The 27,438-nt window shown below is 42.5% G+C and overlaps 1 protein-coding gene across 11 annotated transcripts in view; it reads left to right on the top strand.

The window, feature by feature from the left end:
* The window catches only part of LOC113021787 (dedicator of cytokinesis protein 3-like), a 229,871-nt gene that overhangs the window by 189,706 nt on the left and 12,727 nt on the right, over positions 1-27,438 (top strand). For 6 of the 11 annotated variants that reach the window (XM_026166507.1, XM_026166511.1, XM_026166506.1 and 3 more), the window contains 31 exons: positions 757-881; positions 3,835-3,997; positions 4,450-4,556; positions 5,170-5,341; positions 5,774-5,871; positions 6,341-6,424; positions 7,271-7,371; positions 7,933-8,014; positions 10,313-10,483; positions 10,820-11,005; positions 12,134-12,326; positions 13,509-13,636; positions 15,507-15,653; positions 16,909-17,007; positions 17,096-17,190; positions 17,303-17,378; positions 18,110-18,210; positions 19,757-19,815; positions 19,907-20,055; positions 20,147-20,232; positions 20,393-20,419; positions 20,771-20,866; positions 21,307-21,367; positions 23,641-23,734; positions 23,819-23,967; positions 24,943-25,029; positions 25,137-25,241; positions 25,707-25,848; positions 25,986-26,152; positions 26,749-26,835; positions 26,968-27,147. In XM_026166507.1, coding sequence (XP_026022292.1) covers positions 757-881; positions 3,835-3,997; positions 4,450-4,556; positions 5,170-5,341; positions 5,774-5,871; positions 6,341-6,424; positions 7,271-7,371; positions 7,933-8,014; positions 10,313-10,483; positions 10,820-11,005; positions 12,134-12,326; positions 13,509-13,636; positions 15,507-15,653; positions 16,909-17,007; positions 17,096-17,190; positions 17,303-17,378; positions 18,110-18,210; positions 19,757-19,815; positions 19,907-20,055; positions 20,147-20,232; positions 20,393-20,419; positions 20,771-20,866; positions 21,307-21,367; positions 23,641-23,734; positions 23,819-23,967; positions 24,943-25,029; positions 25,137-25,241; positions 25,707-25,848; positions 25,986-26,152; positions 26,749-26,835; positions 26,968-27,147 — 3,617 coding nt within the window. The remainder of the gene's footprint in view (positions 1-756; positions 882-3,834; positions 3,998-4,449; positions 4,557-5,169; positions 5,342-5,773; positions 5,872-6,340; positions 6,425-7,270; positions 7,372-7,932; positions 8,015-10,312; positions 10,484-10,819; positions 11,006-12,133; positions 12,327-13,508; positions 13,637-15,506; positions 15,654-16,908; positions 17,008-17,095; positions 17,191-17,302; positions 17,379-18,109; positions 18,211-19,756; positions 19,816-19,906; positions 20,056-20,146; positions 20,233-20,392; positions 20,420-20,770; positions 20,867-21,306; positions 21,368-23,640; positions 23,735-23,818; positions 23,968-24,942; positions 25,030-25,136; positions 25,242-25,706; positions 25,849-25,985; positions 26,153-26,748; positions 26,836-26,967; positions 27,148-27,438) is intronic. The other 5 variants (XM_026166514.1, XM_026166512.1, XM_026166510.1 and 2 more) reach the window with 4 other exon arrangements.

Raw genomic sequence — 27,438 nt, 5'->3', positions numbered from 1 at the left:
AAAACTGCAGTTCCTCTTAAAAGCAAGTCAGTCCCTTAGACTTCCTGTTAACTTTACAGCAGGAAATAAACATTCTTACAGCCTGCTACAGAAATTATTCAAAGCTTTTACCCCGTCGTGCCAGCTGTCAGGAGTTAATCTTTACATAATTACAAGAAGTGCTTTGAATACATCATCATTACCATAGATTCATCTTTACCACATCAGGTCCTTTTGTAGCAGCCCTGCAAGCCAATCGTTTGCTTTGTATTTAACTTTCGCCTTTAGAAATAAAGGACACGAGTCGAGCAGCTTCATAGTCCAGCTCATGAACCTGCTGTGCTGCTCTCATTGGTGAATACTCTTAATGATGATGAGCTTAACAGGTAAACAAATGAACGCTTACATTAAGCTTCCCTCTACAGCAAACAGGAAGAAAACAGCAGGGCTGCACATTCCACAGGCACCAGTGTCTTTCACACACATTAACCACTGCTCCCCTCAGGCAGTGATGGAGTGAGTGTTTAACTCCCATCTTTATACATTAAAGGTGACACCTCCTCTATGAGGACGAGCGGGGAGTGATAAATGAGTCCGCACACGTCCACACAGGTCGTTAGTCTTATGTGTGTCAGCTTAAAATGTGTGCGACACACCGCGCCTGCTTCGAGATTACGGACATGTTTGCATCTTTGTTGCATCTTTACAAATAAAACAACCATGTGCGCTGGTGTTTGACACATATTAGTCTGCATTAACATGTCTCTGCTGGTCCAGGTGACATCCGTAACGACCTGTACCTGACACTGGAGCGAGGAGATTTTGAGAGGGGAGGGAAAAGCGTTCAGAAGAACATCGAGGTGACCATATATGTGCTTTACGCCGACGGAGAAATCCTCAAGGTAGGGAAACGTTCCTGCTGTAAAAAGCCTTCTTTTGTCCAGTTAGTGGCACATAATATAAACAGATGTTCAGCATCTTTCTTCTTCTAACAAAAAAACAAGTCTTTCATCAGTTTGAAGTTGTGCCTAATATTAAACTTTAGGCTGGTTTATAGCAGTAAGTTTCTTTAAAGGCAGCAGAGAATTTGTAGCTCACAGCAAACATGTTTCTGGTGTTTTGATGGTTTAGTTCAAGTTTAGAGTAGAATTAGCAAACAATGAAAACACCAAAGTCACATTAAAACACACTAAGTAACAGCTGCAGCAGATGAACCACTTCAATGTTTTTTGGAGATGAAATGACCTGTTTTATTGGACTGTAAGAGTAAAGTAGTGAAAATGTTGTAAGTTAGAATAAATGAGCAGTATAATCCACTATCAGCTCTTTTATGTGTGTGAAATCCACGTTGTTGACCGTGCACACTTCAGTACATGCTTTTAGTTTCTGTGCCGGTCTCATGATTTCATGGGTACCTGCTGCCCCCTGTAGGTTCAAACCTCATATAAAGAAACTAAAACACTTTAAAGCAGTAAAACACCAGGGCAAACATCCGCCTGCTTTACAAGTGAAAATAGAGCAACAGGACCGCTGAGTCTTTGATTTTATTTATTTTCTGCTGTGTTTTACTTGCATCTATTTGAAAGACTGAGTGTAAACACAAAAAATATTTTATGAGCTGGAATGTGCAGAAAATAGGTTTAAATGTTAAACTAATTTATTCAAGTCAGAGAATGTTGCATATAATTAAATGTTTGCTTGATGCATAAAGTTAAAAGATTAAAACTAATAAAACAAGTTTTAAAAAGAGACTTTTCCATCTGATTATATTTTGTATGATGGATTATGTAGAAAAAGTAGAATTGGGCTGAAAGATCTATCACTTTATCACCTCTTCAGGTTGTAAATCGTGTTTTTAAAAAGTAACTAAGTAACTAAGTAATTAATTACTTTTGAAAATAAGTAATCAGTAAAGTAACCGGATTACTTTTTGGGGAAGTAATCAGTAATTAGCTACTTGACCAACACTGCACACAAGTAGTCTCAGTGATAACAAACAATATTACTTACAGATGATTAACAGAGGTGAAACTGCCCAATGCCAGCATACGACTGTCTGTAATAACTGTGTATTTTCAATAGTGTCTATAACATCTTGCAGGCTACTGTCTGCTATAACAGCTTGTATGTGGATGGAGGTCAGACCCTCCACTGAGCATCGTATGAAGGATTACACCAACATGTCATCCGCCTTCACTGTGCTGCCCAATAATAATCCTAGAGAGAAGGAAGCCCCCCCCCCCCCCCCCCCCCTATTTTAGCCAACTTTAGGGTTTTATATCTAATTTGGAGCCTTTTACCTTGTCATATGTGTCTGACAACATTTTGTCCCATTGATTAAATTGTTTCTGGCTTATTTCTATTGGCACTGTTTGAAATAAATATAATAATTTGGGTAGTATATTCATTTTATTCCAATCTATTCTCAAATATAAACTTAGGTTAGATTAAATTCCATCTCGCTATATCTTCCTCGATTTTCTTTTGTATTGGTGAATAATTTCTTTCTAATAGTTCTGTGAGATCCTTATGTATTATAACTCCCAAATATTTAAAATACTGTGAGGAAAGGGCACAAAAGAACCTGCGTAGACCACATGATGGATTCAAACCCAGGAACCTTCCTGCTGTGAGGCAACAGTGCTAACCACTGCTTGGTATTTTTTCTGGTGATTCCCAAAAAAATAGAATTTATGTTCTAAATAATTCCTGTACTAATTTTACATCAAATATGAGTGCTGGCTCATGACTTTTGCACAGACTGAATGTAAGACAGTGGTTCACATCTCCATCAGTCCCTGCTGTCCAGCTCTACGTCTAACTTTATCTCTCCGTTGGATCCTATTTCCTTGGCACGTTCTGCTCCTGGCTTTTCTTGAGTTTTCAGATGTTTTAGTTTCCCTGCAGAAATGAAAGAACTGGTTCAACATTAGATGTTCTTCATCGTCACTTAAGAACATATGATGAGCTCAGTGCACTGATATGACCTGACAGTGTGAAACTAAAGCCTTTTTTAAAGTATGCAGGCAGGCTGAAAGGCCGTCTATTTGAATTAGATATAATCTTCATAGCCTGCGACACGTTTCTTACATGTTACGATGAATCTGACTGAACTGATCACTACAGAAGAGTTGTGTCAGAAACAGCTGAGCCAACAAAGGCACAAGTGGAGTGTTGGACCCACTCTCAGTGACAGTAAATGCATTTCTCTGTGCTGACGATGAGATTTCAGAGATGTGTGATCAGGAACTGAGGTGAGCTTATTGAAAAGCTCATTAGCAGATGATCAATAGTCTGAACAGCCTGAGTCAAAAACAGAGAAAACTGCTGTTCTGGCAAAATTAAAAAAATAAAAATAAATTAAATTTGAATGCAGTTGATCAGAGTAATCGCATCACTAACCAGCCGACTTCTGAGTGATGTTTGTGTTTGTCTCATGCACAGCACGGCCGTTGGTGGCACCTTTGTCCGATGTTTCTCCACACTGGCTCAAACTTACGGGCTCTGCAGTTTGAGGTTCACGTTGGAATGAGTCTGTAGAAATAAACCAGTTCATGCTTCAGTGTTTTTCATAAATGTTATCATTTAACTTCCAACTTTTCCACCAAAAACAAGCCAGCCTATCACACCTTTCTTAAAGGTTCCCATTCAAATACGTTTTCACTCCTTGACTTCGCTTACCTGGAGGACCCCTTTCAGTTGACCTTTGAGTATCACTCAAATGTGTTGTGTGCTCAGCTGGCCCAGGTGTTGGTGTGTCACGGTTGTTGGGGCCGCTCTGGTCCACAGTTTCTCCAAGTGTTACTGCAGTGTCACTGATCTCGTTGTTTGTCTGCTTCTGCACATGCTCCGTAGGACTGCATCAGTCTGGGTTCAGGTGAGCCCAACGTGCCAGAGCACCGCTCCTTTGTGCTCTACCATAACAACAGCCCGCGATGGAGCGAGGTGATCAAACTGCCGATTCCCATCGACCGTTTCAGAGGGTCCCACCTGCGCTTCGAGTTCAGACACTGCTCCAGTGAGTGTGTTACTTGTGTTAATACTGGGGCTGTCATGGCTAATGGGATGATCCGTGTGGAGAAAATAAATGAGGATCCAAGCACAGGCTTAATTGTAAAAATAAAACCCAGAACCGTGTAATAAGATGACAGGTGCATCTGCATTTCTTGGCATGCAGATACAGCAGCTGGCTGCTCACTATAATCCTCCCAGACTGATTAGGTGCTGCTTCAAGCAGGTGGTGACATTTATAGAAAATATATCTAAATATAACATTAAAAGCATAACCAAGTTACTCTTTGACCTTCTTATATGCAGGCTGTATCACTTTGTCTACAATAGTGAAGTAATGAACTGGTTTTCTGAATACATCTCTAATAATCTGAGAGACATTTAACCTCGGTGCTTTTTGACCGAACACTCGGTGCGTTTCTCCTCTCACATGTTCCTTCTTCGTCATTTTCTCTGCAGCAAAGGACAAAGGAGAGAAAAAGCTGTTTGGTTTTGCCTTCACGCCTCTAATGAGAGAGGATGGAACTACTCTCTCTGATGAGAGCCACGAGCTGTATGTCTACAAGGTCAGCTACACTAGAGCTTTTCTGTTTCCTGGCTGCTACTCATCAGCCTTCATCACACGTTCGTCATTTATTCTGCAGAGGAGTCTTTCTGTTGGCTGATGATTGCCGCAGAAATGACAATATTTAGTTAGTATATATGTGAACTGTACTTCAGTAATCTCACAGTATAACTATAAAGTTCACTTTAAATGTTGTGTACACTTTGTACATGATATCCACAACACCTTTACTGTTGCTCACCAAAACTGTACAGCAGGAGTGTCCAACTCCAGGCCTCAGGGCCGTGTCCTGCAGGTTTTAGATCTCACCCTGGGTCAACACACCTGAATCAGACGATTAGTTCATTAAAAGGCCTCTGGAGAACTTCAAGACGTGTTGAAGGGGTGATTTAACCATTTAAATCAGCTGTGCTGGATCAAGGACACATCTAAAGCCTGCCGGCCCTCGAGGCCTGGAGTTGGACACTCCTGCTGTACAGTGTTCACACACAAGCTTCATGTTTGCAGCTTTTGACTCAGTTTTGCAGCTACACTTTGTCAATGAGGTGCACAGATCTGTTTGAATCACTTTTTCCTTCCTTATTTTCCTCCTTCTCGGTGTCTCGTGTCCTCAGTGTGATGAAAACACGACCTTCAGTAACCACGCCCTCTACCTGGGGCTGCCCTGCTGTAAGGAGGACTTCAACAGCTGTCCCAACATCCCCTCCAGCCTCATTTTCCAGCGCAGCATGAAAGAGACCTTCTGGATTTCCACACAGCTCTCCTCCACCAAGCTCACCCAGAACGGTACGCAGCTGACCTGCAGCCGGCGTTTGAGCCGCTCGTGGATAATGTGCTTAAATATGCACGATTACACGTGAGAATTTCAGACTGTTACACAGAAAAAGGTGTTTTTAATTCCACTGTCACCAAGTGTTTGCATATACGGGCTCGTATGATTGTTGGCGTTTCTTTCTGATATTGTAGTCGTAACCTGACATAAAGCAGCTTGAGGTGACAGCATTAAAGTGAGGAAAAACTGTCACTATCTGTTATGGTTCTGGCATACAGACACCTGCTTTCAGCCGTTGTGCTGCGCTAACAGTGGCTTCCTCATTTATGACAGTTTTTACTCCGTTGTACATATTAAACGGCTGTTTTGCGGCTCACAGGCTGAAGTCTGAATATGAGCCTTTTTCCGTTGTTTTCCTGGTGTTTGACATTCCTGTTGTCTTCCAGTGGACCTCTTGGCCCTGCTGAAGTGGAAGGCCCATCCCGACCAGGTCATGGACATCCTTGGACGGCTTCGGCATGTCAGCGGAGAAGAGATCGTCAAGGTGAGGTTTGAAGTCGAACAGGTGGGGAGATTGTTCTGTTTAATATGTGTAAACACTTGTATCGTGGATCATCATAATATTCTGTAGCTGTGCCAGATTTGCTGTGTAAGACATTTGCCATGTTGCTGGGCAGGACGTGTTTGTTGGTGATCTCTGAGGTGGTTTGAGGTGATTTTTTAAAGCATGTGTTAAAAGAGCTCTACAGGTGTTGTAATACTCCTGTGGTCCCATTAACATTAGCTTGTAGACAACCAGCAACTGGGAGGATACCATGAAAAGGTTTGATTCTTTAAAAATTGTCATGTGGTGTTCATAAATAACTAATAACGGAAAATTTCTTTCCACCATTATGTAAGCCATTTTCCTCAGCAGGACTTTCAGCAGCTGTTTACTAAACTGAAGGCATGTCATTGTGTGTGTGTGTGTGTGTGTGTGTGTGTGTGTGTGTGTGTGTGTGTGTGTGTCTCAGTTTCTTCAGGACATTCTGGACACCTTGTTCTCCATCTTGGATGACAACACAGACAAATATGGGCCGCTGGTTTTTCAGTCATTGGTGAGTGTGGCGTGGGCAGTGCACGAAGAAGGAGAAAATAAAGTAAACAAACAAAAGTAACAAATAATGAGTTTCATTAAATTTAATAATGAGGATTTAGAGACTTGCAGAAGAAACAATCTAATACAGATGAGGCTAACTGTCAGTTTCAGTCCCACTGATGTCATCCTCTGAGTTACTGGAAACAGGAGCTCTGACACACCCTAAACCCTGAAAGCTGAAAGACTTCTTATTCTGTCATTTTTTTTACTCTAATTTCAGTATGACTGTGCAACAGGAATAAGAGTTACAGTTAAATTTGGAAAATGTGGGTGGGTGATGAAAGAAGGTTACGCTGTAACAGGAAAATAAAATACTGTGGGGTCATGATCACATGATCACAAAGAAAGCACTAAAATATAAACAATAACCTGGTGCCTGCACATCTGTAAATACGAGCTGAACAACAACGTATGAAAAGCTCTGTCCAGTCAGAAGCTTCAGCAGGACAATGATCCCAAGCACAGCAGCAGACTGTCGATGACGATGAGAGAGATGAAGTCATTGCTGCATCGTGTGATAGACTTTCACACACTGCCTCTGCACTGTGGCTCAGTTTGTGTTTCATAAGTAATGACATGGTATAAAATGCTATGTGTTCAGGTTCCTCTGAGCTTCTATTTAACTGCTCCAAACATGAGGGCTAGTAGCACCATTTCCTTTTTAAATCTCTTTATAGCTAAACCCTTCGCTTTGAAAGAGGCCGTACTTTTTTCACTGCGACTGTAAATTATGATTCATTTTCTGTGCATTTAAGCGTCACTCAAGCATCACACTCACTGATCACAGTCTCTGTCTGTCTCACAGGTGTTCATTATAAACCTGCTCAGGGACAGTAAATACTACCACTTCAGGCCGGTGATGGACACTTACATCCAGAAGCACTTTGCTGGAGCGTTAGCTTACAAGTGAGTGTTGCTCTCTAACTAACAGCCTGATTGATTAAAGTGTGATTGTATATTCGTGTACACGTCGTTTGCCTTTATTGCAGTTTGACTTCTCCTGGATTTATTTCATCACGGTAGCTCAAGGGCATCAGAGATAAATACAGTATGGAAAACTGGCGTAGGATTGCATGCTTTTCATGCTCATTTAACTTTGACCTCATCCAGATATATTACATGAGAGGTTTTGCTTTTAGTAAGAGTCTGAAAATTAGTTTTGCACTGACTAAATATTTTATAGAGGATGAAACAAAGATCTCGATCTCGGGTCGACTGGCAGAAAATAAAAAAAGACACATATAGTTATTATAACTGCACAAATTTTAGTTTTTCAGGTCTTTGTGATGTATTTCCGTACATGTTTGGTCCTGCAGAGTGCTGCGACTATCACAACAAAAGGAAAATCTAAGCATTTATTTACAGAGCCATCCTGGGCTGAAAGGGTCCTTTATTAAAGTAATGCTACGTTTGCACTCCTTCCAGTGCAGAGAATCAACCCTGTGTGGCTTTTTAAATGTGTTTCAGGGAGCTGATCCGCTGTCTGAAGTGGTACATGGATCGCTCTGCTGAGGTGGTGAGGCAGGACCACATACAGGAAGCCATGAGGGTAAGAGCTCAGTGCCACCTGGGTGGAGCACTGAGCTGAACACTGAACTCCGAATAATCAAACACATGAAGGGCTGTTGGCATTTTTCATCTCTTCACTGAGTTTTATATAACAGTCTTCACCATAAAGGCTTTTTAAACAAAAAAACACCTTTTCAACTTTTTAATTCCTCCCACTGGACGTTCTTCTCAGGTAAAATATGACTGCATGCATTCAGAACTACATCAGTGACGTAGCAGAGCTGGGAATAGATGCACCATCCCACACAGATGTGCAGAACGTACCACATTTAGTAGACAAACGCTGCTCAGCACGTTAAAATATTTATCCGACTCAAGCATCCATCCCAAATGGGTCACACTGTCATGTAAAAAGTGGACGGCGTGAATTATTGAGGACAGCTTTGACACATGCTGCAGTCTCCAGATTTATCTTTTATAAACTGCGTCCAAGGAGTTTTAGCCTGTTTCTGTCTGCTTTATTCTTCCACTAACTTTCTTAACCATTGCTGTAAACAAGGAGCAGCCCAGATGCTGCAGATGTTTCTGTCCTGGTGCATCCTGGGATCTCTGTCCAGATACAAATAGGATCTTGTCTCCTGCAGATGTGATAAAGGCGTAAGCTCCAGATGAAAAGAACACTTTTAATTATCTGTAGCTGGTAGGTTTTGCAAAAAGAAAAGGAAAAAAAGAAAACAAAACTAGACTTAAAGCCAGCAAACATTTTGAGTAAGCAGTCTTCAGACTTCAGAATTTGATCTCACATCCTGATAACCACGCGTTTCACCAAACCAGCCTCAGTGGGGATTTCACAGTTTGTAACTCAGACATGCTTTTGACAGATTCCTGGCAGCGGACAGGCCAACTGCACTCAGGCCGTGGGTAAAACCAACACAGGATATCAGCACAAACAGCTCAGACAGAGGTGGAGCTGTGCATCAATGAGTCTCGCAAACCCACAAGAACAAGAGCACGAGCTAAATGAGCGGCCGAAGTTCCCCCACAACCATGTGACAGAGTGATGAGTTTACAGACAGTTTTATGTCTTCTGTGCATTTGCACAGAATGGCACAATGTGGAAGTATAAAAACGAGATTAATACACTGAACTAAACTAAAAACTAAAACTGGTTGTGAAGCAATAAAAAAAAGGAAACTAGAAAAACAAGCTAACTGAAAATAATGTCGTTAAATAAAATTTACAGGAAGTCTTTTTAAGTCTTTGTCAGTTTGGTCATATTTGTCACTAAAAGCATCGTTGGCGTTCATGTTATTAAAACCTGGACAAGCTACATGATTGTGAGTCAAAGTTTGTGTTTTAGTCTCTGTTCTGAACTCTGAGGAAACCCTCCTGTTCATTTAAAATAAGTAATCTGATGCTCGAACTAAGAGAAACTAAAGCTTAAAGTGGGAATATTTCATTTAACTTAAATTACCCATCCTTTAAAAAAAGTGTACACGGCTCCCTCGCTACATCGCGCTTCACTTTTCGTAGCCTCGATGTTTCGCCGATTTTTTTAGTGCAATTTTCACGTTGTTTTTTGTTTTTGCAGCGCATTGCGTTCTGCGTCCTGATTGGCTGTAGACCATTTTCAATCAATCTCGTGCCGTGTCTCCTGAATGCGTTCAGCTTGTCAATTTACATAAATCTTTGCAAGACAACAAACACAACAGTGTCGACGTCAAAGGATTCTAAGGAGCATTAAGTGAAACAAAGTAGTCAGATAAGTCAAACTTCACCCAACTCATTCTTCTTGCTTCCTTTACGTCCGTACCATTGATCGATAAATGTTGAATTCTCTGGCAGCTGCTCTGTTCCCGTGTTCTGGACCTGAAAACAGGGTTTTATCTTTGGTTTCTTTAGCATAGCATAGCATAGCATCTTTATTTATAACGCACTTTACATCCAACAATGTTGACCAAAGTGCTACAAATATAAAACAGAGAGGAAACAGTTTAAATTACATATATATATATAATACTGGACGTATTCTTCTACGAAGGTTTGAACTTTAAGAGTTTAAACGAGAGAAATGTGTGAAAATGTTCATGCCTGTCTGAGAAAAGTGTATAAAGTGTGTAGTGAGGCGGTTTCACAGCCTTAAAACATCTATGATAGTTGTAAAAAACAAAACGTTCGCTACTTCGCAGATTTCACCTTTCGCAGGTTATCAACATCCGTGATAAACGAGGGAACACTGTACTCCTAAAACATTTGAGGTTTGTGTTTCTCCTAGAACAAAAAAAAAGAAGAGTGAATATTTCATGCTTCTCTTTTCTTTGTTTGCACGTCCTCTCAGGCTTTGGAGTATCTGTTCAAGTTCATCATCCAGTCTCGGATCCTTTACTCTCGGGCCACGTGTGGCATGGAGGAGGAGCAGTTTCGCACCAGCGTCCAAGAACTCTTTCAGTCGATCCGCTTCGTGCTCAGCCTGGACAGCCGCAACTCCGAGACGCTCATCTTCACTCAGGTGAGGAAACCTGCTGCAACAAAAACATTTTTCTTCCTTGTTTATGAAGCAGACAAAAATCGTTTATTGTTGTGATTTTGATGTTGAAACTGTTGTGTCGTCATAGTTTACAGTAGACAGCTAACAGTAAAATGCACTTTAGTTTAGCTGCTTCCCATCTTCTTGTAGTTGCCTTAATCTGACTTTTATTTCACTTCTGTTCCTTTTTCCACTTGTACCTCGCATCTTTCCTTGTTTCCTTTCCTCATCTTCTCTTTCAATTTCCCCTAAATCTTTGCTCCTTCAATTGGGTCCCTATTATTCCTCCTGGGTCTCCTCCACACCCAAATACCACAGGGCCCCCAGCCTTGTCCGGGCCCAAATCAAGTCCCAGGTCCCGGCGCCGGGCTTCCCGCTCCCTTAGCACTAGCTCCTGCCCCGGGCCAACTGCAGTCCACTGTCCCAGGACAGGTTCCTGGCAGCGGACAGGCCAACTGCACTCAGGCCGTGAGCGCCAACGCTCTGCGGCCGACTCCGCTGTCAGTAAGTAAACGTCTGGAAGAAACCCACAGCACCCCTTTAACCCCGTGAAGCCCAGAGTCCCATTTCACCTCAGAGAGCTCTAACCACACACACACCTGTGGTCCTCCGCACACACGTCCCGGCTGATATAACACACAAGTACACGATGTCCTCTTGCACTCGCTGGTCACACACGTCCTCTGACTGAGAGCATGTTTGTTAATGACATCCATCCTGATAACTCTTCACTTCACTCGCTGTAGAGACAAAAATATTTCTTGGCTGTAAACGCGTCTCTGCTGTCCTTAGATCCAGGCTCACGTGGCCTTTACAGGTACTGCAGGATTTGGACTTTTTCAGCCTTGATTCACGCAATAAGAACAAACTCGTTGAAATAAATTAATCTCATGTACTTCTTCCTATTTTTCAATGAGGCCTCTAAACATTTTCCAAAATTCACAATTTTCACCAGAAGAACTCTTAAAGAAAACATTAAAAAGTGGAACTAAAACTGGAGTATTTGCCCAGGACCTCATAGGCTTAGATTATCTTTATTTTTAGAAGAGGTGAAATATTGTTAGTAAAAATACAAAGAGTGGAGAAGAAGTTTTCATCCAGAGTTCAGCAGCTTTCAGTTTTGTGCCGCTTTGAGTCCAGTTCACACCAGAATGAACCTGTTTGTCCAAAATGCCACGTCTGCTGCAGCTTCTTTGTGCTAAAATCCGTCTTTGTGTCCGTTCACTCTGTTTGAACCATGTTATTAATGATTGATACCCCTGACTTGCTAGTGTGTGTGCTTTGTCTTCCTTTTTTCAAACCTTTCACTTCCAGCTCTGGTTTGTTTTCTGCTGTGGAATAACTTCTGTGCCTCTTCGTACGAGCTGTTTTGTAAAAACTGTAATAGCTGAATCTGAACAGATGTCTACCTGCTGACCTGTGTGGATTTATGACTCCTCGTGTGGGTTGGCACCTTTCTCCTGTGGACACTCCAGTCACTGAAACCAGGATTGTTCCTTATAACCGACTCCTTCTCTCTCTCGTTCACTCTAACCTTTTTTTTTTGACTAACTCCCCCTGCTGCCCTCCTCCCTAAATGAACCTCTCCCCTCTTGTCATTAACACCTCTTCTGTCCCTAATTTCATTCTCAGGCTGCACTTTTGAACTCGTTCCCAGCCATCTTTGATGAGCTGCTGCAGATGTTTACGGTGCAAGAGGTGGCCGAGTTTGTGCGCGGCACCCTGGGCAGCATGCCGTCCACGGTGCACATAGGACAGTCCATGGATGTGGTCAAGCTGCAGTCCATAGCTCGGACCGTGGACAGCCGGCTCTTCTCTTTCCCAGGTAAATGTTTGGATTCATTCATGCGTTAATGTAATGCGCTGTGATTTTTGCCACAGGACTATTAAAATCAAAATAAAGGTTGTGAATGACTTTAAAAACAAACAAAAGCGAGTCAAACATGCAGCAACCCAAATACATCATCAACTAGAGCTCCATCAGTTCATTCTCTTAACAGCTGATAGTTTGGGGTCCCAGCCGTCACAGAGGGTCACAGGGCTAACACAGAGTGACAACAAACTCTCACATCCACCTGTGGCCAAATTAAAATCACCCGTCTACATAACCAACATGTTGTGAAACTGCTGTATGGTTCAGACATGCGTATTTGTCTCAGTGTAAAGTAACGTTACCTTTCCTCGTTTTCAATAAGGCTCATTTACATAGTGGAGATTCCTTACTGTCACCACAGCTCTGTGTGACGTGCTGCCACCATCTCTGAACAGGGAACGCTAATCTAAAGAGGTTATGTCCCCAAATTGAAGAGACAGTTACAACCTGACATTTTCAATTTTGAGTTTCACTCTAAATCGTGAACCCACACAAATGCAAAAGAGTCTCTCTATATGACTCAGAACTGAATGTGTTAATGTGAAGGTGAGACAAAATTAATGCCTGACAGTTTCAGTACCACCAGCTGATGCTGAATAGTCTCAAACTGACACATCAAAATTCTTTCTGGTGAAACTTTGTTCGAACCCTCCTGGGGGAGGACCTCCGCACGGCACGTCTGCTAACGTTGCTAAACAACATTTCTGCTGTGTAATCGGCCACGAAGCCGCTCAAATGCAGATAATAAGTGACTTTGTTATGTCGGCGTTGTCTCTGGTGTTTGTGTGTAGTTAACCTGTCATTGCCTCCCTGTTTTTTTTCTCCCCACTGACATTAAATGTTTCTAAAATCTGTTTCATGGCACTAACTTGACAGTAACCTTTAACCTGTAGCTACAAAAGCTTGAAGAGCTGCACAGTTTTCAGATGGATTTGTTTCAGGACATGAACCAGACCAGAGGAGCAGGAGGCCGACTCCCTCTGAGCAGCATCGCTGCTGTTCCAGTGAACAGCAGCGATGTTGTTGGGTTACGATCCACAGACACCCTAACCGCCATAATGTAACGTGTGCGTGGTCCTTCTCAAATAAACCTGAACTGAAGTAAACTTGTGTGTCTGTTTTGTGTTCCCTCAGAGTCTCGGAGGATCCTACTTCCTGTGGTCCTGCATCACATCCACCTGCACTTGAGGCAACAAAAAGAGCTTCTCATCTGCTCTGGAATACTCAGCTCTATATTCTCTATCATCAAGACCAGCTCGCTGGTAACACGCACACACACACATGCACACACACACACACGCTCGAAACACCGCTGCATTCAAATCTGAGTGTCATTGTGGGGTTTGAAAGGGCACTCACCCCAGAAGCTAGAAGAAAGAAGTCATTCCCAGCTGAGGCCAGTCCTGGCTTTGCAGTTTTGTAGAAGGTGAACCAGATGGGTCCTTTGTTTTCCCATGAGCCTCTGCTCCACCAAATGTCCGTGCCTTTGCAAGAAAAGTAAATCCATGGTTACAGCTGCATATTCAAAAAATCAATAAGCACCTTCTTTGTGTTTTCATAATCACTTTTCATTGACCTGAATAAGAAACATCGTGAGGCTAAGGAAGGATTTGAAGGAGAAATCATACAGAGACAAACATGATGTTCAGACTGTGGCTGCAGTTGTGTGATGGTGGTCTTTGTTGATGTGGCGCTGCTGTGGTTAGAACATGAACAGGAAGCCCACCGTAAATACTTCAGACTTGCTGTTTCATGTGAACTGAACGAACAGAACTTCAATACTTAGAGTTTTATTGTCATTGTGCAGTTTCTTGCACAGCGAAGTTGGGTAGCTGGAGCACAAAGGTGCAAAAGTAAAGAAGAGAAAACACTATGCAACGAGGGAAGAAAAAGCAATATATATGTGAGTGAACTACATACATGCTGTATGCATAGAAACACTGAAACAGAAACATTGTGGGGCTGTATACAAGGGCAGTTATATAATATAATACATAAATAAATAAGGGTGGAGGGGCTATGATCATTTAGGGTGGAGATGATAATTTCACTGAGACCTAAATATTACACATGCGCCAAAGAAATGTTGCACAGAACATGGAAAGACTGAGATATTGCACATAGTTGATCAACAGCAGCGTCAGGGTGGATGTGTTGGAGACGTCTGTGCACACTCTTAGTTTGCATTAAGAGTTCTGACAGCTCACAGGAAGAAGCTGCTCTTTAGTCTGTTTGTTTTGCACCTGATGGATCTGAACCTTTTTCCAGAGGGCAGGATGTTGAAGGGTGGTGGTTAGGGTGGAGGTGGTGCTTTATAACTGCTCTGGCTCTGGGGAGATATCTTGAGCTGTTGCAGGGGTGCGTGGGGGTGCAGTCACCAAAGATGATGCTTAAGAAAATATTGAATGTAGTTCATCTTTCAGAAGTTTTATCAGGTAAAGTTGCTCACGCTGCCGTGTCCCTGTGCTGCGACGATGATTTACTTTAACTCCTAATTATCATCTGTGGCTGAAGTATAATTAATAAAAGATCATCAGAAAGAAAATGCAGAACAAATGCAGTAATGGAGACGTAACCAAGTAAATTAGAATAAAACCAGCACTTCATTTATTAAATGTTTACATGATAAAAAGTTTCACAGGAGGACAAAAACTGCCAACTCTAACAGGAACTTTGTTATCAAAGTAGTGAAACGTTCAAAGTTCCCCTGCAGGCCAAACAAACCGCTGTCAGGTTAAAACATATTAACGGCTCCTGAAACGAGTGATGTTCAGTGATGACGCTCTTCTCTTCTGAGGCGTTGCTTTTGGTGCTGAAGTCTCTGAAGTATTTGGACACTTTCATCTGATCTGAACTGAAACTGAAATTCGTGAGCACCAGTGAGAAACCAGTGTTTATTTCCATTACGTACTGTGAATGTTTAGTGTTGCAGTGAGCCTTCAGTCAGGTTTGTCCTCTCAGGAGCAGGAATGTGTGAGACACAGCTGCAGCAAAGCTCCTAAAACCTTCAAAATTCATTATTGGACACTAACCTATATAAAAGTACACGAAACACACAGAGAGCAGCTGTCCTTATTTCTCTGCTCTGATTTCCTTTTCTTTATGTCTCCTTTCCTTCGTCTCTTCTTCCAGGACACGTCGGTGCAGGAGGAGGTGGAGATGATGGTGGAGTCCCTGTTGGACGTCCTCCTGCAAACCCTGCTGTCAATCATGAGCAAGAGCCAATCGCAGGAGGCGGTAAGGGGTCAACGCTGTCCGCAGTGCACCGCTGAGATCGCTGTTAGTAACTAACAATACGACTACTACTACGTCACCTCCCGGCCCCTCATCCACCCTGCATCCGTCTGACTGTCTGTCTGCTGTAGGGCAGGGCAATATTATATTCATGTTATAGCTTTGTTGTCCCTTTATACTGTCGTACAGTTACATGATGGCAACAAAATAAAAGACGGGAGATTTGAGAGAAGCAAAAAGTGTTAAAATAAAAATGAAAACTGTTGGTTTTGTCAATATTGCCCTCTCCTACTCCACCATCATCATCACTGACCCATCCTGCTGTTACGTCTCTTTGTGCATGCGTTAAAGACCTTCCATCTTTATTTGTATTACTGTGCAGAACGATATCTTAGTTAAATCACAGATGTGTGAATCTGAGTCGTCTGGGTTCATTTGTATTTTGTAAATTTGATGCATTTTTGTTGACTGTTCACCTTCATTTACATTCATTTCATCTTTGGCTCAGTCTCAGTCTGCTCATCTGCTGCCCTCCTGTTTAACCAGGAAGCAAGAATAAATAAAGCAATGAATAAAAATAAGAACAAAAGAGTCCAAAGAAGTGTTTACAAACTGTTTTTGTTAATATTCTATTTATGTCATTATAAACGATAAATTGATAGTTAAAGTTTAGTAGATAGGTATTTAAAACTTTTATAGAAATTATAATTCATCATGTTAAAAACGTTCTTGCAACTTTATCGTTTATGTCATGCTTTGGTGTAATGCAGTTCATTTTATGCCTTATTGGTGTCGACGCCACACAGAAAGATTTTGTGAGTTTTTATTTTGGATCAGCTGCTTCGTTCTCCTTCGTCGTTCCTCCTCTCAGATGGAGGCGCCGGGTTTCCTGCAGGGTCTCACTTCACACTCATCATATTTTAATACAGACTACAATCTTTCTTTAGGTGGTGATAAAAACTAGATTCAAACACGAATCCATCCTCTGAACTTCAGCATTTTAATGCAGTAGATCAACACAGAGGTTTGATGAAGTTTGCGTGAGTGAGAATTATTTAGCGCCCTTTAGAAAAAAGTGGAGTGAACTCGTATTTCCTCGTGTCTTGCGTGTGGCGCTGCAGATTTATCTTTACATGAAGGCTGGAAAAAGTTACTGACACATTAAGTGGTGCCAGCAGAGAGGCTGATAAAGAGGGGTCAGTTTGGGAAAGAGCCCGACTCATCCTGGTGCATCACCTCACTGTTGACTCCTTTGTGTTTCCATGCACTTACATGACTGTGCCCTGCTTCCTGTTGGCAGGGAGAGTACGTGTCCTGCCTCCTGTCGCTTCTCCGTCAGATGACAGATATCCACTTCCAGCACCTGATGGAAAACTTTCAGAGCAAAGATGAGCTGAAGGTACGGAAGTCCTGACTCACTGTGAAACATGACAACAGGGAGAGGTTTCATCTTTAATCCACGCTCTTGTCTCTTTCCCTCTGCTCAGGAGTTTCTGCTGAAGATCATGTGTGTGTTTAGAAATCTGATGAAGCTCAGCATTTTCCCCCGAGACTGGAACATCATGAGACTCCTCACCAGCAAGTAAGACACCAACTTACCCGACAGGCTGGAAATACACGAGTGTTGACTGAGTCCGATCGCTGCTGGATCATTGGAGTAAATATCAAAGCGATGCATGTGTGTGTTTGTGCAGCATCATCCTGACCACAGTGCAGTACCTCTCTCCTGCTCTGCACAAGAACTTCACAGAAGCCGACTTTGACTTTAAGGTAACTCCTACTTTATCATTTACCTTTAACTCTCAGTTTAGTCTTTATTTCTTAGTTAAATTCTTAATTTATTGTTTACATCTGTTAGACCCTTTTTTATTTAACTGCAAATTTTTTACTGTAAATTTTATAAATCTTGTCAGTTTCTGTAGTTTAGTTTAATGGTCGGGCACTACATGTCGTACTGTGTATGATTATGTGTGTGACAAATAAAATTTTAATTTTGAGTTTGAACTTAACGTCACCCTGTCAGGTGCGCACAAACCACAGTGACTGATAACAGTGGAAACGACCACGTGTAACAAAACCCAACCAAGCGTCTGACAAAGCTGCCGTCCTCCCCTCTCTGAGTCTCCTCACTACTAACACTAATGTTGTTTTTCGAAATCATGAATATTATTCAGATTATTTCTTTTATATCGTCACTATTTTGTGGTTTCATGAAACAAAGCTGAAACACTGTTAGACTGAACTGAAGCCGCTGATTTACTGAAACAGACGTGAGGCTGAAGTTTTGTAAAATGTCAACTTCATAACTTCATTATGTGAAAACTGACGAGTGCAAAGAGTGAGAGTGAGGGCTGCATCACTGTGCAAGCTGCGACCAAAGGGCCGTTTGCAAAGAAAGAAAACGTGTTGTTAGCTGTGTGTGTGTGTGTGTGTGTGTGTGTGTGTGTGTGTGTGTGTGTGTGTGTGTGTGTGTGTGTGTGTGTGTGTGTGTGTGTGTGCAGGTGTGGAATTCCTACTTCAGCCTGGCGGTGCTCTACATCAACCAGCCCAGTTTACAGTTGGAAAATTTGAGTCCTGCTAAGAGGAAGAAGGTCTTAGACAAGTAAGGACACACACACACACACACACTCACTCTCTCACACACACACACACACACACACACACACACACACACACACAAAGAGAAGAAAAACATGGATCAGAAAAAAAAATAAAACAGTAACAGCTGCTCCATCAGACAGGATGTAATGACAAATCTGACCTTTGACTGAAGGGTAAAAGATATTTTCTTGTTTTTTTTATGTTCTTTTGCTTTTGTAAGAAAACAAAATTCTTTCAGTTCATTCATTCAGTTTTTGTGTTTATGTCAGTGAACCAAAATAAATATAAATACCCAGTTTTCCTTTTTTTTTTAATTCACTGTAATAACTGTAAACTTGACACTTCCTGCTATGTTCCCATTAATTAAAGATTGACAGATTAAAGGAAAAAACAGTAGTGCCTGCTGTGTTGGTTTGGGTCCACATCGCCGTGTTTCACATTGATGAGTATGTGAGGGTTAGATCACTGTCATCCGTGGGTGGCTGCATGGACAGACACTACGCTGCAAAGGTAAGCGCTGCACATGCAGGCTTGAAGGAGACTAAGTTGGTCATTTGCTGGGTTTTTGTGGACGATTGAAGTGAAACATCAGATGAAGCTGAGCTGTGGCAGCAGACGCTTGTTTGTTATCATGACCAAACCAGCGAGGACCTCTAATTTCAATTCAGTTCAATTTTATTTATATAGCACACAATCACAACAACAGCTGCCCCACGGGGCTGTTTGTTTCACCGATGTCATTGTCATTAAAATGCACCACACCGTGGATGTTCTTCTATTAGGTCCACAGTGTGGCTTACAGTCAGGTGTTCTAGGCGACTTTAAAGGGAAGGTGATTATAAATCGTTCTTTTCATCACTTTTATCTTATGGTGAAACCTTTCCTGATGTTAGCAGAGCAGGATGGTAATACCATAATCCACAGTGCCTGAAGTCTGACAACAATCTGAACGATGTGCTACGATGAGATTTTCCTCTGTTGGAGATTTTGCACTGTCCTCCAAACATCTTTTCTATTCTGTACGTGGCAACACACACATTCATACAGATGTTGGATGTTAACTGCTGGGAAAATGCTGAGAGCCAGTTTTCTTCTTTGAAGCATCCAAACATGCCAACTTACTTTATCAGTCCTGCAGAAAAACATTTAATCCAGGAAGAGCTTATTTCCCTTCTCCATTAGCTCTTTCCACAAAATATTTCCAGGAACCGCAGCGTCTCCTCGGGCTCTGGAAGTTCCTCCACTTTTCATTTTCACTTTCCAAGAATTGTCAGAATTAGAGCAAAACTAGGCTGATGCATATTAAGAAATGAGGGAGTCGAGATTAAAATTTTACTCTGTTTCTTTTTAAATGTGTATTTTTGCTGTTAAATTGTCTCAGTGTGGTCAGAAAGTGAACAGCTTGAGTCATCGGAAAACTAATTTAAACGATAAAATTAGATTTACCACTTCAAACAAATATAACAGCTGTTACTGAGTCAGAGTCAGTAATACAGAGACTGTTTGATCCAATAAGTAAAGTGACTGAAGATCTGATCTGTTTGCAGATACGGTGACATGAGAGTGATGATGACCTACGAGCTTTTCAGCATGTGGCAGAATCTGGGTACGATCCTCTCGTCGGGTTTAAACTGTTGTGTCCGACTTAAGTTTGACTGTTTAAATGGTTTTGGATCCATGTTTGAAACGTGTTTCAGGTGAGAATAAGATCCACTTCATTCCCGGGATGATTGGTCCGTTCCTGGGAGTGACGCTGGTCCCGCAGGTGGAGGTGCGAAACATCATGATCCCGATTTTCCACGACATGATGGACTGGGAGCAGCGCAAGAACGGGAACTTCAAACAGGTACAGGAGCACACGCTCAGCTGTGCAGAGACTGTTCAGGTCGTTCATAGAAAACCAGAGGAAGTCAGAGCGTTTGTGTACGTGTGTGCAGGTGGAGGCTGAGCTGATTGACAAGCTGGACAGTTTGGTGTCGGAGGGGAAAGGAGACGAGAACTACAGGGAGCTCTTCGGTTTGCTGTGAGGAACGCAGACTTTGACTTCCCCGTGTTTCTGTTTTTAACCTGGAGTGAATCCCTCTGCCCTGCTGCTCTTTTCTCTCTTTGATAACAGAAATTAACTCTCAGTTTTCTGCTCTAACACTCTCTTTGTGTGTTTGCTTTGTCTGCTGCGGGACTAGAACCCAGCTGTTTGGGCCTTACCCCAGGTATGACACTCCCTGCACATGGGCAGATATACGCTGCTAACATTGACTGTTCTTATCTGCTAACCTGACATTGTTGTGAGTCTGTTGGCCCTTCAGTGAAGCCTTTGTTAACTCCCTGATGGAGAAGTCATGGCTCACAACACAGGACAAAAATGTTACACTAAAACACGAAACATCAGATTTGGCTTCATTTATTGCTCTTGTTGAACTTTTTGACGTCCTTTTTAAAGTAGAACATTGTCGACACACTTTCACATGTGCTTACACACAGTATGTCCAGAGGCACGTGGTGGGTTTGTCCCCACAGTTTAAACTGTTTCCAGTGTGTAATTTGTTGCATGCTTCTTGCAGCCTGCTGGAGAAGATCGAGCAGGAGACGTGGAGAGAGACGGGCATCTCCTTCGTTACCTCCGTCACACGACTGATGGAGCGGCTGCTCGACTACCGGTACAGTAAAGCCTTTGTATTCATAGGACATAAATGATTCTGTGGTACTTTATGCTCCATAAGTCATAGAAAGTTTGGTTTTGTTGTTGTGCTTTTGAAATGTCTTTAAACTGAGCAAAGAAACTTTAAACACTGTGAGACCCAGGTCATATACGGGGCCATCATATAAAAGTCTTTGTCTGTAGAATACCAGCACTTAGTCACGTTCCCTGCAGTAACCCTCCTTTACCTGCAGTATCTATATTTATATCCGTCTTCAAAAACAGTCTTCTTGTTGTTTGCAAACTTGTTGGGCATCTCGTGACGTCTATCATAGGAAAAAGTGTCTTGGAGCTTGGGCTAAATGAGAACACCCACCCAAGTTAATAAAAGCGGAGGTTCATAAGTAAGTGTGGAAGGTTTAAGTTTGAAGTTTTATAAACTTGGTTTCATTTTTTCAGGGACTGTATGAAGGGAGATGAAACCGAAAACAAGAAGATTGGCTGCACAGTTAACCTCCTGGTAAGACTTTAAATCAGCGACATCACTAAAATACTGAGTTCAGAAAGTGTTCACATTTATTGTCTGTGAAGCTTCTCAGTCATCCAGGTCATCGTAGTCTAAGGAGCTTGGAAAGAAAAGCGTCTGGACTTCTTTGAGTTACTTGAAGACGTTTCATCCGAGAAGCTTTTTCAGTTCTAAGAGCAACTCGTCGAGTCCCAGATTTAAGGCCTATGGGAGTGACCCCCCAAGAGGGTCATGGACCCCCTATTGATCCTCTACACGAGGATCACTCCTCTTTCAAACCATCTGTCCTCTCTGTCCAGAATGTGAACATTGGCATCCTCGAGAGAGTGACCTTTGACCTTTATGTGCAGATGGACAGCTCTCCTATTTGTGCCAGGATCAGACCTCTGCATTGGAAACAGTCACTTCATAAACATGGCTGCCATTGACCCTCTTGGAGACGCCCCCATGGGCTGAAATCTGGGACTCTGCACCAGCTGTTCTTAGAACTGAAGAAGCTTCTTGAATGAAGGTGAAACGTCTTCAAGAAAACTTAAACAAGTCCAGACACTTTTCTTTCCAAGCTGCTTCACATTTATTAAACCGTCCAGTTCTAAATAAACAGCCTTCAAGAATAATTCTCATGTTTTCCACATTCAGTTGGTCTACACTTGATCCTTTACAAACAAACAAACTAACAAAATAGGTTTGGTACAGTATGCCATAAATAGGTCCATGAAAATGATGAAGATGATTCAGACCTTGGCCTTGAGTTAAGTTCTGCCCTTCTTTAAGAAATTTCCACACCTATCGAGTGGGTATTTGCAGCGTTTGGCATAGAGATGGACCGATCCGATATTACGTATCGGTATCGGTCCGATACTGACCTAAATTACTGGATCGGATATCGGAGAAAAATAAAAAATGTAATCCGATCCATTAAATATCACGAAAGCACCTCACAAAACTTGCAACACGCCGTAACTCACCTCAGAACGTTAGCACGTCGGAGCAGTATGCATCACGTGATAGAGCGGCTGTGGCATGCAGGACCTGTCGGTGGTCTGGATAGCATTTGGAGCTTCGCTAGCAACCCGGCATTTCATCTCCGACAAAGTTATCCCGAGAGAAGTAAAGCAAGTGTGTAAGTCCATCTCTGAATGTTTGTAAAGCATTCCTGCGTTAAGCTTAACAAACGACTGCCTCTTCTTGCTGCTACTTCAATCATGAAACTGCTTAACGATCAGCTGATTGGCTTTTCTGTCGCGAGTCCGTGTCTCTTGTTTGCTTTTGGCCCACTTTGCACCAGAAAGAGGAAACCAGCAGCTGAACAACAGCAGCACGTTTAAGCTTGATCAGCTGTTGTTAGAATGTATTTAATCTTACTTTCTACTCGAGGATCTTTTTCTACGTAGCTGACGGCTGGTAACTGTGCAGGGGCGGATCTAGCAAAGTTTAGCCAGGGGGGCCGATAGGGCATTAACAGGGAAAAGGGGGCACAAAGACATACTTTTCTTTCTTATTCTCATTTAAAATGTCGAGCTTTTAATAAATAATTATCTGACACCCAAAGTTTTAATTTGATGCAAAATGAATAGAAGTCCATTATTGTATATAGTAACTATTAAGTCTAATATATATACCCTAGTAAGCTATAGTACTTTTTCCTTTGGGAAGGTACCATCTGTGCAGTCTGCAATTCTGTTGAAGAAAGATGTTGAATCTATTTAATATTTCTTGAAAAATAATTGATTTCTGTGCATTTTTTTTCACACTGCATCAAATTAAGGTTGATTACGTCGATTAAGCATCATGAGGTGGAGCGTGAGGGGTGGTTCCCTATTTTTTATTTATTTATTTTTGTTGTTGCTGGGAGTTGGAACCCTATTAGTTAGGTTGCTTAATATTTATGCTAAGTACTCTTTAAAATACCAGAATAGGGAGGATGGTGTAGGTTTAAGTTTATTAGATTGATCAGTATTGCTGAACTATGAAATATTTTTTTTTGCATACAGGTATAACAGAATAGCTTTAGTGTAGTTGTTGTTTTAAACTTGAGTATGAACTTATACAAAATGCAGCAAGATATTTAAAAAAAAACAGTTTTGTTGATTAAAAAACACTATATCGGATTCATATCGGTATCAGCAGATATCCAAATTTATGATATCGGTATCGGTATCGGACATAAAAAAGTGGTATCGTGCCATCTCTAGTTTGGCATCCCAGGTTTAAATCAGTGCATAAACACAGGAAGTGCATTAATTGTCTGTTTTGTTTCTTCTCAGAACTTCTACAAGTCAGAGATCAACAAGGAGGAGATGTACATCCGCTACATCCACAAACTGTGTGACATGCATCTGCAGGCGGAGAACTACACAGGTACAGCAGAATCAGTCACTCGTGGACACGAGCAGAACGTGTGACAAACACCAGGCTGACGCTCTCTGGGCTGTTTGTCTGCAGAGGCCGCGTTCACCCTGCTGTTATACTGGGAGCTGCTGCACTGGGACGAGCGTCCTCTGAAGGAGTTCCTGCATTATCCTTCTCAGACCGAGTGGCACCGCAAGGAGGGACTCTGCAGGAAAGTCATCCACTACTTCAACAAGGGGAAGGTGAGGGCGTGACACGGTCAGCGTGGGCTTTAGAGGTCACGAGCTGCTTCATTAATGGAGAAGCTCGCGGCTCTCCAACGGGAGATTGAGAGACCAGTGTCGGACTGTTAGAACAGCTTTGAAATTCATATGAGTTGTTCGCAGTAAAGTAAAAAGCACCATCACTTCATGCGGATCCCCTCTCGGCGTCAGCTGCGGTCTCGAGGCTGGAGCTGAACAACAACACCCTGATAACGACTGTGTTTAGTCTGTTCTTCCCATTCTATGCAAGGCCACCTGGGTTGGCTGGAAGACTGTTTGCTTAGCCTGGCAGGGCGAAGGACACTGTCTCAGCTGAACTCTGGACACACACACAGACATATACACACATGCAGATACACACTCATCCCCCTCCAAACGCCTTCGACGCTTATTCCCCGCCGATGCTGACGCTGGATCAAGGAGACCAGCGCACGCAGGCCCGGCTGTGCTGTCTACACTGGCTGTCTCTCACCCTTTACCCGCCCCTGTTGTTCGTCGTGTGTTTCTTTGGTGTATTAAGAGTTTTTTCATGTGCTATGTGCACATTTTTTTTCTCCTTATCTTTCCTCATGTGGTGCATTTTCCATTGTTATACCTCTCTGACCTGTCTTCCCCATGTGATGTTTGTGTAATGTATGTATGGTCGCAGGGTAAGATGGCGCCACCATTGTGTGCAATAGGTCAGCAGCCTTATGAAATTTCCCCTTGTGGGACTAATAAAGGTATGTTCTCTTATCTAACACCGGGGTGCCAGTCTTGGTTTTACAAGGTGCCAGCAGCAACTACTTTCATATTAGACACTTGCTGCGTCTTCTCTGTTAAGCACGGGGTCAGTATGTAAAGTGTTATCTGGTAACCAATCAGCTCGCTGCAGTTAAAGGCAGTTTGTTAGTTGTTGTGGTTTTGCTTCAAACATCAGCGCCTCCATGGTTTTGTGTGTTTGTGTGTCCTCAGTGTTGGGAGTACGGCATTCCTCTGTGCAGGGAGCTGGCCTTCCAGTACGAATCCCTGTATGACTACCAAAGTCTCAGCTGGATACGAGTGAGCCCCAACAACACTCACATCAAGAATCTTTTAGATCTTTAATATGATAAGGACATATTAATTATTAGATCTCACAATCTTCCCCCCGCGACCTTTACCTGCAGAAAATGGAGGCGGCCTATTACGACAACATCATGGAGCAGCAGCGCCTGGAGCCCGAGTTCTTCAGGGTCGGCTTCTACGGCAGGAAGTTCCCTTTCTTCCTCAGAGTGAGTGATGTCACTGTGCAGCATTTACACATGCACGTTAACTCTATTTGAAGTTGAGTAATTTTCCATCAGAAAAGAAAATGAAAGCTCTAATGGTTTCACTTCTCACAGAAGAAGACGTACGCCTTCCAGGAAAAAAGCTTTTTAAAACCTTATTTTGGGGCAAAGTGAACAAACTCTCTGAGGATATTTCGATGGCTGCAGGGTGGATGGACTTGTTTCTAGAAGGACTTTGGTCAAGCTAATAATTGAGCTGCCACATCTGAATTCAGTGACCCAGTAAACAGCTGTTATGAAGCGAGAAGTAAACATGTTCACGGCTGCTGTAGAGCATTTTGGGATCCAGCCTCAAGTGGTCATTACAGGAACTGCAGGTTTTGTTACTTAAGAGGTGGCTTCAAGATTTCTGCTTTAAAAAATGAACATCTTAATCTTTTCTGTTCGTTTTTGATTCGTTCCCTCTAGAACAAAGAGTTTGTCTGCCGTGGTCATGACTACGAAAGGTTAGAAGCCTTCCAGCAAAGGATGCTGGGAGAATTCCCGCAAGCCATTGCAATGCAGCACCCCAATCAACCAGACGAGGCCATCCTGCAGTGTGATGCACAGTGTATCCTTCAGCAGCAGAGCTGATGTTCATCCAAAGACCGCTCGATTTAAATATTAATCCACGCCTGACGTCCATGGAAGCGTTTTGTTTGCTGTGTTATCGGCTCTCAGTTATATCTTTGACCTCCCTCCTCTCAGACCTCCAGATCTACGCAGTAACGCCGGTGCCGGACAGCGTGACCGTCCTTCAGATGGACCGAGTACCGGACCGCATTAAGAGCTTCTATCGAGTGAACAACGTTCGCCGCTTCCGTTACGACCGGCCCTTCCACAAAGGCCCCAAAGATCGAGACAATGAGTTCAAAGTGAGACAGGAAGTGCTTTTTCCTCTTATTCTTTTATTAGATACTCAGTGAATCAGCTCAACACACTTACTTACTGCAACCCAGCTGAACCTGCCTTTGTTTATATTCTTATGAATGACACGATTTACAGCATTTATATCCAGTGACTCATTACAAAAACCTTTTTTGCCTTGTTTATCCAAGATTTACATTTCTTTAAGTTCCTTCCTGTGAAATTTATCTGACATCTTCCTCGTCTGTCTTTGCTTTCTGTCATTTCCATCCCTGACAGTAGAGACATCGTTTCTCCTTCAACCTTCCTCGTGATTCAGCAGCTTACAGCATCAAACACTCTGCGACTCCCTCACATCGTTGTGGAGGGTTTTAATCCACCTCTTTTTTACAGCGTTGCTTCAGTTCATTAAGATCTGCCTGGTTTTTTCTGAAGCTCTCTGAAAATTCAGCCAGCATGGCTCATTTTGACTGAAGTTTAGATGATTAATAAACCGGATTCTCAACATTAATTAGATATTTCAGGAGATTTCGATGGCTGCTGATGTTACATCAAACCTCCTGAAGTCTGGACTGTTTGTCTCCCTGCTTGTCGTGTTTTTCAGAGTCTGTGGATAGAAAGGACGACTCTGATCCTCACCCACCCTCTGCCCGGGATTTCCCGCTGGTTTGAGGTGGAGAAGAGAGAGCTGGTGAGCACATGAAAGAGATCTGTAAAGATAAACAGGATCCATAAACTCACAACAATCTGTTATGATATATTCTACGAAGTAATCTGAGCGTCTCTCACTTTGGCTCCTCGTCGCTCTGCGTCTCTCTCTCAGGTGGAGGTGAGCCCGTTAGAAAACGCCATCTCTGTGGTGGAGAATAAGAACCAGGAGCTGCGCACTTTGATCAGCCAGTACCAACACAAGCAGCTGCACGGCAACATCAACCTGCTCAGCATGACGCTGAACGGGGTCATCGACGCTGCTGTTAACGGAGGCATCGCCAGATACCAAGAGGTCAGACAGACAGGGAATTTCATGTCATCGGCCCCCGTGAGGCTGAGTCACAGCAGTAAAATCTTACAGCGCATCACAGTGGGCAGTTTTATAGGCAGGTGAAGGAGGGGCCACAATATGATTAAACCACTGTTATTTTATCCACTCATAGCATCACAAACGGTCCAGAATGCACTAACCTCAGTGATATGTTAGAGTTTCCTTTTATAAACAAAAGTACAGAACATGTATTTTATTACAAAGCACAGCAGTTTGTCATCCGTGCGCATAATCTCTCTGAATCTGTGCGAA

Source organism: Astatotilapia calliptera, chromosome 5 (genome assembly GCF_900246225.1).
Source record: "Astatotilapia calliptera chromosome 5, fAstCal1.2, whole genome shotgun sequence".
In the NCBI taxonomy this organism is placed as follows: Eukaryota; Metazoa; Chordata; class Actinopteri; order Cichliformes; family Cichlidae; genus Astatotilapia; species Astatotilapia calliptera.
This window is presented reverse-complemented; position numbering and strand designations above follow the sequence as displayed.